The sequence below is a fragment of the Cherax quadricarinatus genome, chromosome 33 (assembly GCF_038502225.1).
Source record: "Cherax quadricarinatus isolate ZL_2023a chromosome 33, ASM3850222v1, whole genome shotgun sequence".
In the NCBI taxonomy this organism is placed as follows: domain Eukaryota; kingdom Metazoa; phylum Arthropoda; class Malacostraca; order Decapoda; family Parastacidae; genus Cherax; species Cherax quadricarinatus.
This window is the reverse complement of record NC_091324.1, coordinates 15,126,589-15,142,777: the sequence shown is the minus strand read 5'-3', so window position 1 is coordinate 15,142,777 and position 16,189 is coordinate 15,126,589. Positions and strand designations below refer to the sequence as shown.

Sequence of the window (16,189 nt, the reverse complement as noted above, 5' to 3'; positions counted from 1 at the left end):
ATGGGAAAATAATGATATGGGATATGAATATTTCAAGTGTGGTAAAATTAATGGCTCATAATATGATTCAAATGCGGCTAAGTCACTGATATTAAGAAGTTCCTGATTAAACAGTATGTAGATGAAAATGTTATCCATGAGTTTTTCTGTGTTCAAGCCCATTTAAGAGCAGATTAAGCAAAATAATTTATTTAAATTGTCTAAATGATGTAAATTAATTCAGAATGAGTTAATGCAATATACTGTATGGTATATATAGAAATTATAGTTGTGGTAATGATTTGGAAGCCAGTATTGATAATAAAACTATTTATTTTTCTCAGGGAAGCGGCCTCTCTCATCTATGTGCCCATCAGTGTTAGTGGATGCTGATGGAAATGTTCGCTTAGTTGCTGGTGCTGCCGGAGGAACCAAGATACCCTCAGCTGTGGCATGGGTGTTACTTCGTAATTTGTGGTTGAATGAGGATATCAAGAAAGCTGTGGATGCACGCAGAATTCACCACCAACTATTTCCAATGAAATTTAGCTACGAGGAAGGAACATTACCAGTGAGTTGTGGGAATTATTAATTACAGGGCAATGGATTGGATAGCCAAATATTTACTATAGAAGAACAAATTTTCAGCATATATAATTTATATCCATTTATGAAAAGCTATAATGTTTCATTAGAGATAATGTATTTTGGAAGGTATGATTTGGACAAGGAAAGAAATAACATTTGAATTGCAAGAAAAGAAATGCAATCTGATTTAAAACAATATTTTAGATGGAATACCATAAAATATGGCAAAGATTGATATACAGAAAATGCAGTATACAGTGGGCTCTGTCGCATAAATGAAAGTTGTAGTCAGCTGTTTATATAAAAAATGAGAAACAAACCCAACAATACATAATGCTTCAGTGGCAATGATAGAATATGAAAGAAAAAACTTTGAACACACCAGTATCACTCCAGCCTAAAAAAAAATGTACTAGAGATTAAATTAAATATCTTTTTCTTCTTTCAACAAACCGGCTGTATCCCACCGTGGAAGGGTGCCCCAAAAAGAAAAAAATCTTTTTTTATTTTTTAACTTTAGTAATGTATACAGGAGAAGGGGTTACTAGCCCCTTGCTCCCAGCATTTTAGTTGCCACTTGCAACATGCATGGCTTACGGAGGAAGAATTCTCTTCCAATTACCTATGGAGATAAGAGGGAAAAAACAAGAACAAGAACTAATAAGAAAACACAAGAAAATGCAGAGGGGTGTGTGTGTCATTTAGAGAGAATGGATCAAAGTAGAATGACATGGAAAGCATATAAATCTATAGGGGAAGGAAGGCGGGGTAGGGGTCGTCCTCGAAAGGGTTGGAGAGAGGGGGTAAAGGAGGTTTTGTGGGTAAGGGGCTTGGACTTCCAGCAAGCGTGCGTGAGCGTGTTAGATAGGAGTGAATGGAGACGAATGGTACTTGGGACCTGACGATCTGTTGGAGTGTGAGCAGGGTAATATTTAGTGAAGGGATTCAGGGAAACCGGTTATTTTCATATAGTCGGACTTGAGTCCTGGAAATGGGAAGTACAATGCCTGCACTTTAAAGGAGGGGTTTGGGATATTGGCAGTTTGGAGGGATATGTTGTGTATCTTTGTGTGTATGCTTCTAGACTGTTGTATTCTGAGCACCTCTGCAAAAACAGTGATAATGTGCAAGTGTGGTGAAAGTGTTGAATGATGATGAAAGTATTTTCTTTTTGGGGATTTTCTTTCTTTTTTTTGGGTCACCCTGCCTCGGTGGGAGACGGCCGACTTGTTGAAAAAAAAAATATATATATATATATATATATATATATATATATCTATATATATATATATATTTATCTTCTTCTTTCAACAAATGGCCATATCCCACCAAGGCAGGGTGGCCCAAAAGGAAAAACAAAAGTTTCTCCTTTTAAATTTAGTAATATATGCAGGAGAAGGGTTACTAGCTCCTTGATCCTGGCATTTTAGTCGCCTCTTACGACACACATGGCTTACGGAGGAAGAATTCTCTTCCACTTCCCCTTGGAGATTAGAGAAAATAAAAAAGAACCAGAACTAGTAAGAAAATAAAAGAAAACCCAGAGGGGTGTGTATATATATATATATATATATATATATATATATGCTTGTACATGCAAGTGTAGTGTGACCTAAGTGTAAGTAGAAGTAGCAAGAATGCCTGAAATCTTGCATGTTTATGAGACAGAAAAAAAGGACACCAACAATTCTACCATCATGTAAAAAATTACAGGCTTCCGTTTTACACTCACTTGGTAGGACGGTAGTACTTTCCTGGGTGGTTGCTGTCTATCAACCTACTACCTAGGTAAAGTAAATTTACCTGAAATTAATATACCAGTATAAGGATAGAAGACAAATGTAACAGAGGAGAATAGTTGATAACAGGAAATCAAAAGTAAATTTTCTATTGAAGCTTTTAAAGGTGAATTCAGTGTGAAAAGCAAATTACAAATAATGAAGAATTAGTGATATATTAAATCTAACATTCTAGAAGGTATATAAAATTTATAAACTTTATATGATGAGGGATCTGAATCCCTTCCTTTACATTAAATGAGATGGAGATTGTTGAAGTTATTAAAGAAGGAAAAACTACTCTTGGACATTCACAGAAACAAACAGTACTTGACCCTTAGGGGTTTAGCACTCTCCCATAAACATAATATTGACAAGAACAAAGTAGTAGGACCAGAGGAGATATTTGTGCTGGGTTTTGAAGGAACAGACAGAACCAAGCTATTTTCTCCAGATATTTTTTGAGGATTTCATTACAAACAGTAAACTGGTAAGTACATAAACTACACACATTGTAAAGAAACTTAAAAGATTTATCCCTGTCACTTCTTTTATCTTAATTCTTGACTCATTTATTTATCTCATATACTAAAGGGAAGTTTCATCAAAAAAGGCTCAACAGAGATATGGTAAAGAGGAGCATTGATGTGTACTGTATTTGTATAAGGAGTCTCACCAGGTATACACAAGCCTCATCAGATACATACACGAGTGCATTTCAGAAGACAGTAGAAGCAAGGAAAATAAAATAACAGATTAAGAAAACAATAGCAGTCTGTATGATATTGAGTAAAACCATGAGGGAGACTACAAAAAACATTCTGTGATATAGATTGAGAAGAGTGCTACCAATTGAGGACAGGCAGTGCTATAGACATCTGGCATATCTGACCGAAATGTATAATTTGTACAAAAATATTGCTAAATTTACCATCCAGACCATGAATAGTTGATTCTAATTAAATTAATTAAAAACCTCATGTATTATCATGCATTAAAGATTTTTTTTTTCCCCAGGATATTGTTGATGGCATGCAGAAAATTGGTCATGAGACAGAGATGTTTGGTGTTGGAGGCTCTGTGGTCTGTGCCATTTCTCATGAAAACAATGAAAAAATCTATGCTAACTCTGATTTTAGAAAAGCTGGTGAAGTTGATGGATTTTAATTACTGTATATTTAAGTACAGTGTCTACACTTTAAAGTATTGGTGAGGATGTTGCAGTTCAGAGGGCCATCTGAACTGTAATGTCAGCATGCTTCTGGCAAGACAGCAATTGAATGCATGACAGTAAATATGTTTCCTCTTTTCTTGGGTCATCCTACCTTAGTGGTAGCCAGCCAGTGTTAAAAAATTAAGCATTTAATTGTATTGTAATTACATTTATAGCATATATTATTCTTAATAAAATTGCATATACAGTATTTAAATTACTTCAACTAATAAAGTTTTTGTTGAAGAAAAAGGGTTTTATTTTTGTTATGAGGCTTAGTTAAAATTTGTCAAAAATTCTCACATTACTAAATGTGTCTGTAATGTTTATTTAACATCATGGATGCATTCCTGTTGTGGATGACCAACAATAATTTAAAAACATTCCTTAATACTAGATGTGTTATTGTTGCTGCACATAACCCTAGCTATCTGTTCACCTGGAAAATTTCTAGTATCTCTACCTCAAAACCCTTAAGATATAGAGGAGCTGAAGCTCAACTCCTTAACCCTTTCACTGTTGGTGACGTTATATTATGGCTTGCAAACCAGTGTTGGTGTCGTAATATTATGCCAAAATTCTAGCGGCTTCAAATCTAGCGAGAGAAAACTGGTAGACCTACATGTTAGAAAATGGGTCTGTGTGCTCAGGTTTTTTTTTTTTTTTTTAACAAGTTGGCCATCTCACACCAAGGCAGGGTGACCCAAAAAGAAAATACTTTCATCATCATTCAACACTTTCACCTCACTCTTACATAATTACTGTTTTTGCAGAGGTGCCCAAAACACAATAGTTTAGAAGCATATATGTATAAAGATATACAACATATCCCCCCAACCTGCCAATATCCCAAACCCCTCCTTTAAAGTGCAGGCATTGTACTTCCCATTTCCAGTATTCAAGTCTGGCTATATAAAAATAACTGATTTCCCTGAATCCCTTCACTAAATATTACCCTGCTTACACTTCAACAGCTTGTCAGGTCCCAAATACCATTCGTCTCCATTCACTCCTATCTAACATGCTCACACAAGCTTACTGGAAGTCCAAGCCCCTCGCCCACAAAACCTCCTTTACCCCCTCCTTCCAACCTTTTCGAGGACGACCCCTACCTTGCCTTCCTTCCCCTACAGATATATACGCTCTCCATGTCATTCTACTTTGATCCATTCTCTCTAAATGACCAAATCACCTCAACAACCCCTCTTCAGCCCTCTGACTAATACTTTTATTAACTCCACACCTTCTCCTAATTTCCAAACACCGAATTCTCTGCATAATATTTACACCTCACACTGCCCTTAGACAGGACATCTCCACCGCCTCCTCGCTGCAGCAGTAACATCCCAAGCTTCAGTGTGCGCATAAAAAAAATCTGGGAGGCCACAATGCATTGTGGGAGTGCCAATTGGGTATACCTTGTTCACCATGCCTAGCAATAAGGAATACCTAACTCCCCTGTGAATTGGAACTCTTCTCTTCCCAAGTGATAGTTCTAACACAGATGGAAGTGTCAGTGAAGATGAATTTCATGGTTTTGATGAGTTTGTGTCTGAAAGCAATGCCCAGGATACCAGATACAGATAGTGGGTGGTGGGGAAGACAGTGGGGGTGGTGGGGAAGACAGTATGGGTAACGAGTAACGTTACAGTTGGGATGGATAATATACACGTGGCAGCAGGTGGTGGTGTAATGTGTCATGTGGCACCAGCAGCACCCTAGACTGGTAGCCATGCTGCTGACTCAGCACATCCACAACAAAGGCCACCTTTGACCACCCACACATCACAACAACCTGCACAACTACAACCACCTGTTAATATCCAGTACCCACCAGCAGACCGCATCTGGGATTGGCACCAGGGTGCCAATCGGTTTCAATGAGTGGATGTGTATACATAATGCATTACAGTGGACCCCCGCATAACGATCACCTCCGAATGCGACCAATTATGTAAGTGTATTTATGTAAGTGCGTTTGTACGTGTATGTTTGGGGGTCTGAAATGGACTAATCTACTTCACAATATTCCTTATGGGAACAAATTTGGTCAGTACTGGCACCTGAACATACTTCTGGAGTGAAAAAATATCGTTAACCGGGGGTCCACTGTATATTGGTCTCACAGGCCACATAAATTATTTGCAAAAATAAAATATTAAAAAAGAAAAAAATAGAATTGACAGTTCACTTTCTGTCAACTCTACTCCTTTATATTTCGGTAAATACTGATTGCAGATTTTTCTTTTCTTTTAAAACATTCAGAAAAATATTCTTAAGATTTTGGTAAGAATTTATTTTTTTTTTTTTTTTTACATTTTTCATCATTGAGGGCAAGTTCCTGATCAGGGGTCTTGACAGTGAAAGGGTTAAAGAAACCCATGAGCTATAGCTAAATCTTTCCAAGAGATTTAGAAGCTAAAGGAACACCTTTAAGATGCCCAGGAGGCACACCTTAAATGTCCTCCTTTGGGGGATACCTAACAAGTCAGTCCCTCAGGCTGAGGGACTGACCACTTCAAAACTACATCTTCAAGGGTGATGGACTAATTACATCATCTTTACATCTTTACTGCTTCTCTACTGCCTCCTCTGTACTCAACTGAAGAAGCCTACTGTGTAGGCAAAATGTCTGGGAATAAAGTTACCTAGGTGTTGTACATGTGTCTTACTTATTAAGGGTTTTGTGGTTCTCAGCCCCCATGAATGTAATAATAATGTTTAGCAAAATCTCTCTCTAATAAACCTCCTTGTACTACACGTGTCTTATTTCGTACCAAGTTGCCACACCTCCCATGTACTGAATGTATCCATTTGTTTTTTTCAAGGACAAAGTGTGATTCCACTAATAAAGATCATTCTGATGTTATTTTTTATCCATGACACTGGAATTCAAGAGCCTATCATGCATACTGTAGTCCTTCCAAATTATCTCATTTATAGAACTGACTTTTTTTTTTACAAAAAATATTTGTGGATCAAAAAAAAAAATGGACCTGTGGGTCATGCTACAGGATAGTAGTTGGACTACCCTAATCTTTATCATGTCCCATGTTACACACCATTTTAAGTCGTTCATAACTAGTTTGACACCAACACTTCAACATCATCTCTACACAAGTTTCCCTCAAGGGAGGTTCCTTGATGCTGGTGAGGGGCTCTTGATCTAGGGAATTGAATCTGTGCTTCAGTTCCCTGAACTGAGTCTGAATACCTTCCATTCCCTCCACCCCAGGTGCTGTATAATCCCTACAGGTTTAGCACTCCCCAGGCTTATAATAATATAATCTGCACAAGTTAAACACCATCTAAATACCATTACAGTTCCAATACCATTATAAAACAGTATCACATGAACACTTGGCTCAGCAGTACTTCAAAGTCTTAACACTTTCAAGAGAAGATTTCGCCAGAATATAATAAAAATATTTAATTATATTTATCTGTTTATTTACTTTAATATGCTAGATATATCAGTATTTAAAAATTACTTCAGTGAATAATACAAAACAATAGATTTTCTTTAAATAAAGCCTAAAGAAAATTCTACAAATCCTCAGCTGTGTTTTTAGGCTGCTAAAAAGTTTACCTGGAGAGAGTTCCGGGGGTCAACGCCCCCGCAGCCCAGTCTGTGACCAGGCCTCCTGGTGGATCAGGTTCTCTGATGTGTGTGAGGAACTGAACCTGACTGGAAAATAGTATATACATTTTTTTAATTTATTTCCCTAAGTACTTTATGATTTAGAGCTAGTAAGTACAGTACTTGTAATATCTGTTAATACCAACAACTGATACTACACCACAGTTAAAGAAATTTTGTGTTCTATCATTGTGGTTCTATTGCTTATTTGAGATCACAAATTTTTATTATTATTTTTTCATTGTGTGTGTGTGTGTGTGTGTGTGTTTTACCAATTTATGTGTGTGTACTCACCTAATTGTGGTTGCAGGGGTCGAGACTCAGCTCTTGGCTCTGCCTCTTCACTGAGTGCTACTAGGTCCTCTCTCTCCCTGCTCCATGAGCTTTATCATACCTCATCTTAAAGCTATGTATGGTTCCTGCCTCCACTACCTCACTTGCTAGGCTATTCCACTTCTGACTATGACTGAAGAAATACTTCGTAACATCCCTTTGACTCATCTGGGTCTTCAACTTACAGTTATCGCCCCTTGTTTCTGTGTCCCCTCTCTGGAACAGCCTGTCTCTGTCCACCTTGTCTATTCCACGCAGTATTTTGTATGTTGTTATGTCTCGTGTGTGTGTGCGTGTGTGTGTGTGTGTGTGTGTGTGTGTGTGTGTGTGTGTGTGTGTGTGTGTGTGTGAGTGAGAGTGAGAGTGAGAGTGAGAGTGAGAGTGAGAGTGAGAGAGAGAGAGAGAGTGAGAGAGAGAGAGAGAGAGCGCGTGCGCGTTAGTTACCTGGAAGTTAGTCGACTGGTGTGGGTCGCATCCTGGGACACTGACCTAATTTGCCCGAAATGCTGAGCATAACAAGGGGCTTTCTATATAGCAGTATGTCATTGATGTCAGCTAGGCCTGTATGCCATGTACATGTTTTTGTAGTAAATAAAATATATATGTATATATATATATATATATATATATATATATATATATATATATATATATATATATATATATATATATATATATATATATATATATATATATATATATATATATGCAAAACAACCACTCTGAAAGAATAGAGAAATTCCAAGCGCTTTCGTGACTACTCACATTATCAAGGAACTGATAATGTGAGTAGTCACGAAAGCGCTTGGAATTTCTCTATTCTTTCAGAGTGGTTGTTTTGCATATTCTGAAATCACCTGTTTACTGTGATCTTATTGCATATATATATATATATATATATATATATATATATATATATATATATATATATATATATATATATATATATATATATATATATATATATATATATATATACAGTGGACCCCCGACTTTCGATGGCATCGACATTCGATAAATCCGACATTCGATGCATTTTAATGCAAAAATTTCACCTCGACATTCGACCGGAAACCCGCTATTTGATGCGATTCGTACGAGACGTGTCCAGTGTTTGCAAGCCAGCCAGTGTGTGCACATCTAAGGATACATTCGGTACATTCCATATTATCCATATTATCACTTGTTTTTGGTGCTTGTTTCTGCAAAATAAGTAACCATGGGCCCCAAGAAAGCTTCTAGTGCCAACCCTTCGAGAAAAAAGGTGCTAATGACTATTGAAATGAAGAAAGAGATAATTGCAAAGTACGAAAGTGGAGTGCGTGTGTCGGAGCTGGCCAGGTTGTATAGTAAACCCCAATCAACCATCTCTACTATAGTGAGCAGGAAAACGGCAATCAAGGAAGCTGTTGTTGGAAAAGGTGCAACTTTGTTTTCGAAACAGAGATCGCTAGTGTTAGAAGATGTTGAGAGACTGTTATTGGTGTGGATAAAGGAAAAACAACTAGCAGGAGATAGCATCTCTCAAGCAATCATTTGTGAAAAGGCTAGGCAGTTGCATGATGATTTGGTAAAGAAATTGCCTGCAACTAGTGGTGATGTGAGTGAATTTAAGGCCAGCAAAGGTTGGTTTGAAAGATTTAAGAATCGTAGTGGCATACACAGTGTGGTAAGGCATGGTGAGGCTGCCAGTTCGGACCACAAAGCAGCTGAAAAATATGTGCATGAATTCAAGGAGTACATAGAGGCTGAAAGATTGAAACCTGAACAAGTGTTTAATTATGGCGAAACAGGCATGTTTTGGAAGAAATTGCCAAGCAGGACCTACATTACATAACACTATCCACACACTCCCCTCCTCCCATCCCATCAATCATCACCAGATCTTCATTAAAGTTAAGTGTCAATTATTCTATTGTTATTAACCTATTGTTATTGTTGTTATTGTAATTATTCTATTGCATTAAATTTAATATTTCATGTGGTAAAATTTTTTTTTTCATACTTTTGGGTGTCTTGCACGGATTAATTTGATTTCCATTATTTCTTATGGGGAAAATTAATTCGACTTTCGATATTTTCGGCATTCGATGAGCTCTCAGGAACGGATTAATATCGAATGTCAGGGGTCCTCTGTACTATATATATATATATATATATATATATATATATATATATATATATATATATATATATATATATATATATATATATATATATATATATATATATACATGTATATATATATATATTATATGCATATATACTTATATATATATATATATATATATATATATATATATATATATATTATATACAGTGGACCCCCGGTTAACGAACTTTTTTCATTCCAGAAGTATGTTCAGGTGCCAGTACTGACCGAATTTGTTCCCATAAGGAATATTGTGAAGTAGATTAGTCCATTTCAGACCCCCAAACATACACGTACAAACGCACTTACATAAATACACTTACATAATTGGTCGCATTTGGAGGTGATCGTTAAGCGGGGGTCCACTGTATATATATATTCTTTCAACAAACCGGCCGTATCCCACTGAAGCAGGGTGGCCCCAAAAGAAAAACAAAAGTTTCTCTTTTTAACTATAGTAATGTATACAGGAGAAGGGCTTACTAGCCCCTTGTTCCCGCCATTTTAGTCGCCTCTTAAAACACACATGGCTTACGGAGGAAGAGTTCTGTTCCACTTCCCCATGGAGATAAGAGAAAATAAACAAGAACAAGAATTAGAAAGAAAATAGAAGAAAACCCAGAGGGGTGTGTATATATATGCTTGTACATGTATGTGTAGTGTGACCTAAGTGTAAGTAGAAGTAAAAAGTTGTACCTGAAATCTTGCATGTTTATGAGACAGAAAAAAGACACCAGCAATCCTACCATCTTGTAAAACAATTACAGGTTTCCATTTTACACTCACTTGGCAGGACAGTAGTACCTCCCAGATCAGTTGCTGTCTACCAACCTACTACCTACAATATATATATATATACATATATATATATATATATATATATATATATATATATATATATATATATATATATATATATATATATATATATATATATATATATATATATATATATATATATATATATATATATATATATATATATATATATATACACATATATATATACATTCTTAATGAATACTATCCCGTAGCTCGGTTGTTAGCTGAGGTTTGGAGTTCGAATCTCCGGTTCGGCTGTAAAAATTAGGGACACGTTTCCATAAGATATCTGCTGTCCGTATTCACCCATCAGTATAAAATGGGTACCTGAGTGTTAGTTGACTGGTGTGGGTCACATCCTGGGACGAAACTGACCTAATTTGCCCGAAATGTTCAACATAACAAGCGGCTTTCTATATAGTAGTATGTTATTTATGTCAGCTAGGTCTGTATACCATGTACATGTACTTGTAGAAATAAAGATAGTAGAGATCATGAAGGCTCCTGGAATTTAGCTTTTATTTCTGGCTAAGCGAATATATAGATAACTTATAGTGTTGTTGTTAGCATGCACACACACACACACACATACATATTAGCGAGAGTTTCAGTTTAGTGAAGGAATACCAACAGAATGTTAGGTGTCACCTGCTGGAGACATATCTACAAGATGATACTGGCATAATGCTTCTGTTCATGTTTCTTGCAGACTCCCAGGGCTTCAAGAATGAGACACCTGACGTAGCCTGTCCCAGTAAGGAGGCCACTGATGGGAGTAACTTTGTTGCTCTGTGTAAAAATCTTCTGGATCTCCTCCTGCTGCTCTCTGCAGTACTCTGCACCCTCAGTTAGGTCTTCTTTCATCTCCGGCTGAAGATCTGTAGTTTTAATCAACTCAGGCACCAAGTTGTAGTCCACTTTGAGGTTTGACTTAACCTGTTTAGGGCATAACAGGCATTATTTTAGCTGGAAATAAATAGTATAAAATACCAGCACAATGGAAAATAAACACATAAATAGTATAATGTGATCCTCTATTGACAACGTTTCGCCCACACAGTGGGTTTAATCAAGTCACAAACAGACCTACCTGGGTGAAAGGTACTTGAGTATTTATAGGATGGAGTCAGGTGAAGAATGCTGGGTATAAATTTTTTAATACAGTACTCCGTAATAGTAGGTAGGATCTGAACCTGCACGGAACAGTCTTCCGAGTAGGGTGACAGAGGCTAGGACCTTGGGTAGCTTTAAAGAGAGATTGGACAAATACATGAGTGGGAGGGGCTGGGTTTGATTGGTGTAAATGAATGGTTCAGAGAACCGACAAGATGATAAATCAGACACATGTGCAACACTTGGGTATCTTTAATGAGGAAATGTTTTGCCACACAGTGGCTTCATCAGTCCACACAAAGAGGAATGGTGAAGAACAGGAGGAGATTGAGGTAATAAGTCCTTCAGCCTTGAGTCGATGTGATCAGTCCATCAATCTTGAAAAGAATACAGCATATGTGCGAAGTGGCTTATATTCTGTAGGCAGGTGAGGTGCAGCAGTCGTAGGTGGTATCACAGTTGACAAATCCAAATGTGGATTCTTCACTTGCCTAACCTTTAGGCATGACTTACTTCCACATTTGGATTTGTCAAATGTGATACCACCTACGACTGCTGCACCTCACCTGCCTACAGTATACAAGTCACTTCTTCGCACTAGTGTACCATGGAGTCAATGAACCAGACAAGCTGTTGCCCATGATAACGACATCTCCTCCTCCTCGCTAGTGTCCACAGTTAGGAGTGTAATAATGTTGGTAGAATTACCGACAATATGTAAAGTAAAAGGACACAAGTAACGGCTTGACAAAGCTCCTGGAGAGCGAAATGTTGCCACAATAAAATGTCACATTAGTTGCACTTGTGTCCTTTTACTTTACACAGTTAGGAGTGCATACGGCGTTGTTGCTTATGAGATGCACCAGATGAACTAACCAGAACAGTGCTTGAGCAGCATACACTGCAACATTGCAGAACCTTTTCTCCTTCGTGAGCCAGAGATGGGTCATCGCCAGATTAAGACCCGTGCCAGGACTCCAGTCTTGGCGAACATTATACATACATACATATGCTGCATTCTTTTCAAGATTGATGGACTAATTACATTGACTCAAGGCTGAGGGATTGATTACCTCAATCTCCTCCTGTTCTTCACCATTTCTCTTTGTATGGACTGATGAAGCCACCGTGTGGCAAAACGTTTCCTCATTAAAGATACCCAAGTGTTGCGCATGTGTCTAATTTATCAATTTGATTGGTGTCTTGGGTACGGAAGTAAATTCTTGGTCTACTGGCCCATACAAGGCAGGTCCTTATCAAAACCACCACTACCCAAAGCTATCCAAGAATTTACTTACGTACCCAAGACACCAATCAAACCCAGCCCCTTCCACTCATATCTTTTAAGCTACTCAAGGTCCTAGCCTCTCACCCTACTGGGAAGATTGTTCCCTCCAGGTTCAGATCCTACCTACCCAGCATTCTCCACCTGACTCCATCCTATAAATACTCACGTACCTTTCACCCAGGTAGATCTGTTTGTGACTTGATAAAACCCACTGTGTGGGCAAAACGTTGTCAATAAAGGATCACATTATACTGCTTATGTGTTTATTTTTCCATTATTTTAGCTATGGAAGGAAAAATAAAGTTCCCAAAAAACATCAAAGGAAACATAAACTTGTTGGTACTGGACCGAGGACTCGAATAGTTTATATTGTGAGGAGCCGAGATAATTTCCGTTGAGGAGTAATTGATGACAAAATAAGACGAGTTTTAGATATAAATGTCAAAGGCAAATTTTAGTTAGCATTTCCTCTGGTGCTGTATGACACACAGGTTTAGTGCTTTCCGATGCAGTATGGAAGTGTGAATTGCTCATTACTCTATAATTTGTTCATGATTGTACCCATGTATAAACGTAAGTAACCATTCTTACAGGATTCATTACCTTTGTAACTTGTGAGTTCATTACCGTTGTCCCTAGTTCAGCTATCAAAACTTTGGGGGCCCAGTCCCTGGACCCATTACGTACCTCTGTAATCTGTAAATACCTTTGTAATTTGTCATGATTGTGACTAGACCTACCTGGAGTTCATTACCTTTGTAAATTGTGAGTTCATTACCTTTGTAAATTGAGTTCATTACCTTTGTAAATTGTGAGTTCATTACCTTTGTAAATTGTGAGTTCATTACCTTTGTAAATTTTGAGTTCATTACCTCTGTAACTTGCTCAGCTATCAAAACTTTGGAGTCCAGTCCCTGGACCAATTATGTACCTCTGTAATTCTTTGACTACCGCCCACAGGATGGGTATGGGGTGCATAATAAACATATTAAACTAAACTAACTTATTAAAGTGTAATGGGTGAGGTGGTTTGTATCGTGCAAGAGAGGGCAGGGTGCCTTGAAGCTGGTGAAGGTCTCTTGATACAAGAAAACGGAGTTACCCTCTCCTTTCTTGAATTTCAGGATTTTATAAACCTTATGGGTTTAGCGTTTGCCCACACGATAAAGATGCCTACAGGAACAGTGGAGACAGTGTACAGAGCAGGTACATAGTGTATTAGCACATCTATGTTGTGTACATGGGTCTGAAAGTTGTTTGCTTAGTAAAACGTTATTAATTAAAAATGGGTTAGAATTTAGTATTCTATTGTTTACTGTTACCGAAGTACTGCATAAACCTGAAAATAACCAGGAAAAATTGACACCTATAACAATTTTCTTTTTTGGGACAAAACATTTCGTTGTGTTGAGCTATGTCAAGACTTACACGGATTAAGTGCTGTTCTGCAACATTCATCTTTTCTTCAGTAGTTAGCATGAGAAACACTTATATAACCGTGATGTCTTAAAAGTTATTAACTCAGTTTTCTCAGCAATTTGAGAAACAACAATAGTAACACTTACCAGGTTCAAGCCTTGCAGGTTGCACATAATAATAGCAACACTTACCAGGTTCAGGCCTTGCAGGTTGCACATAATAATGTCCAGCGAGGCATCCTCTGACAGCTTAAGAACAGCCTGAAACAAAGGGCCAGATTAAAAGAATTTGTAATGCTTCTGAAAGCAATGAATGCAAAATAGAATTCAAATAACCATTTATTACACATAAAAACAGTAAATATAGGCAGAGGTATGCGCGCGCGTGTGTGTGTACTCACCTAATTGTGGTTGCAGGGGTCGAGTCATAGCTCGTCTGTGTACTCACGTAATTGTGCTCACCTAATTGTGGTTGCAGGGGTCGAGACTCAGCTCCTGGCCCCACCTCTGTGTGTGTGTGTACTCACCTAATTGTGGTTGCAGGGATCGATTCACAGCTCCTGGCCCCGCCTCTTCACTGGTCGCTACTAGGTAACGTCCTGTTCTATGAGCTTTATCATACCTCTTCTTAAAGCTATGTATGGATCCTACCTCCACTACATCAATTCTCAGACTATTCCACTTCCTGACAACTCTGTGACTGAAGAAATACTTCCTAACATCCCTGTGATTCATCTGAGTCTTCAGCTTCCAACTGTGGCCCCTTGTTGCTGTGTCCCATCTCAGGAATATCCTGTCTCTGGTGTGTGTGTGTGTGTGTGTACTCACCTATTTGTGGTTGCAGGAGTCAAGTCTTAGCTCCTGGCCCCGCCTCTTCACCGGTTGCTACTGGGCCCTCTCCCCGCTCCATAAGCTTTATCAAACCTCGTCTTAAAACGTGTGTGTGTGTGTGTGTGTGTGTGTGTGTGTGTGTGTGTGTGTGTGTGTGTGTGTGTGTGTGTGTGTGTGTGTGTGTGTGTGCGTGTACAATCAAAATATATACAAACCCTCTTCTTGCGGCTTGGCAGCACACGCTCCAGGGGCTGCAAGGATGACTCAATAGTGTTCTGAAAAAGATTTTTTTTATTAATTAAATATAAGTAAATAGGTACATATAAAATACATAGCGACTATTCCCACAGAAAGTATGTATGTGCAATTTGTTGAAGGAATCACAATCCAAGAAATCAGAGCTGCCTGCCCCTTCTTATTATTAGACCAAATTACCTAAATTCTACAGGCACTGTATCACCAATACCAGTATGGTAGTTACCCACGAATAAAATAATAATAAGATTTACCAATACGAATATGGTAGTTACTCATAAATAAAATAATATGCTTCTTTCTCATACTAGTAGTTATGAAAAAATCCACGTACTGCTTTCTCTAGCTCCATTCCATCCACCTACCATTTACAAACGACTTTTATTTGCCATTTTTTACATTGCCCTTTCAGTATTTTTTTTTTTCAAATTTTTCTGCCTTCTACTGGTTAAGCAAAATTCCCTCTATGTTTCTGTATAGCATTTTGCAGTCATACATGTAATTATCACATCTTTTTTGACTAGTTAGCTCTTGATCCAAGGAAATGGGCCTGACATCATCTTGGATCAAAGGTCATTACTTCCAATTTCTCAGGTATTATATGAACTATACAAGGTTATTTCCAGGAGCTTCAACCTTTCTTCATAATTTTTGTTAAATGTTTAAAGTGGATATGAAAGAAAGGGAGTACGAAAGTGAATGAATGTTAAGTGTGTGAAAGTGAGTGAGTGAAAGATAAAGTCACTGACTGAATGGAAGTGAATGTCAGTATGAAAATG

At 37.7% G+C, this 16,189-nt stretch overlaps 2 protein-coding genes across 11 annotated transcripts in view; one reads left to right on the top strand and one right to left on the bottom strand.

Moving 5' to 3' along the window:
- Positions 1–6,316, top strand: part of LOC128694021 (scoloptoxin SSD14) — a 170,848-nt gene extending 164,532 nt beyond the window's left edge. For all 9 annotated transcript variants that reach the window (XM_070090851.1, XM_070090857.1, XM_070090856.1 and 6 more), the window contains 2 exons: positions 324–550; positions 3,363–6,316. In XM_070090851.1, coding sequence (XP_069946952.1) covers positions 324–550; positions 3,363–3,512 — 377 coding nt within the window. In that variant the 3' untranslated portion in view covers positions 3,513–6,316. The remainder of the gene's footprint in view (positions 1–323; positions 551–3,362) is intronic.
- A 4,375-nt stretch (positions 6,317–10,691) lies between these two features.
- LOC138853545 (uncharacterized) overlaps positions 10,692–16,189 on the bottom strand; it is a 50,526-nt gene continuing 45,028 nt past the window's right edge. For both annotated transcript variants that reach the window (XM_070090849.1, XM_070090848.1), the window contains exons 4-6: positions 15,371–15,430; positions 14,517–14,585; positions 10,692–11,441 (exon numbers count right to left, since the gene is read on the bottom strand). In XM_070090849.1, coding sequence (XP_069946950.1) covers positions 11,169–11,441; positions 14,517–14,585; positions 15,371–15,430 — 402 coding nt within the window. In that variant the 3' untranslated portion in view covers positions 10,692–11,168. The remainder of the gene's footprint in view (positions 11,442–14,516; positions 14,586–15,370; positions 15,431–16,189) is intronic.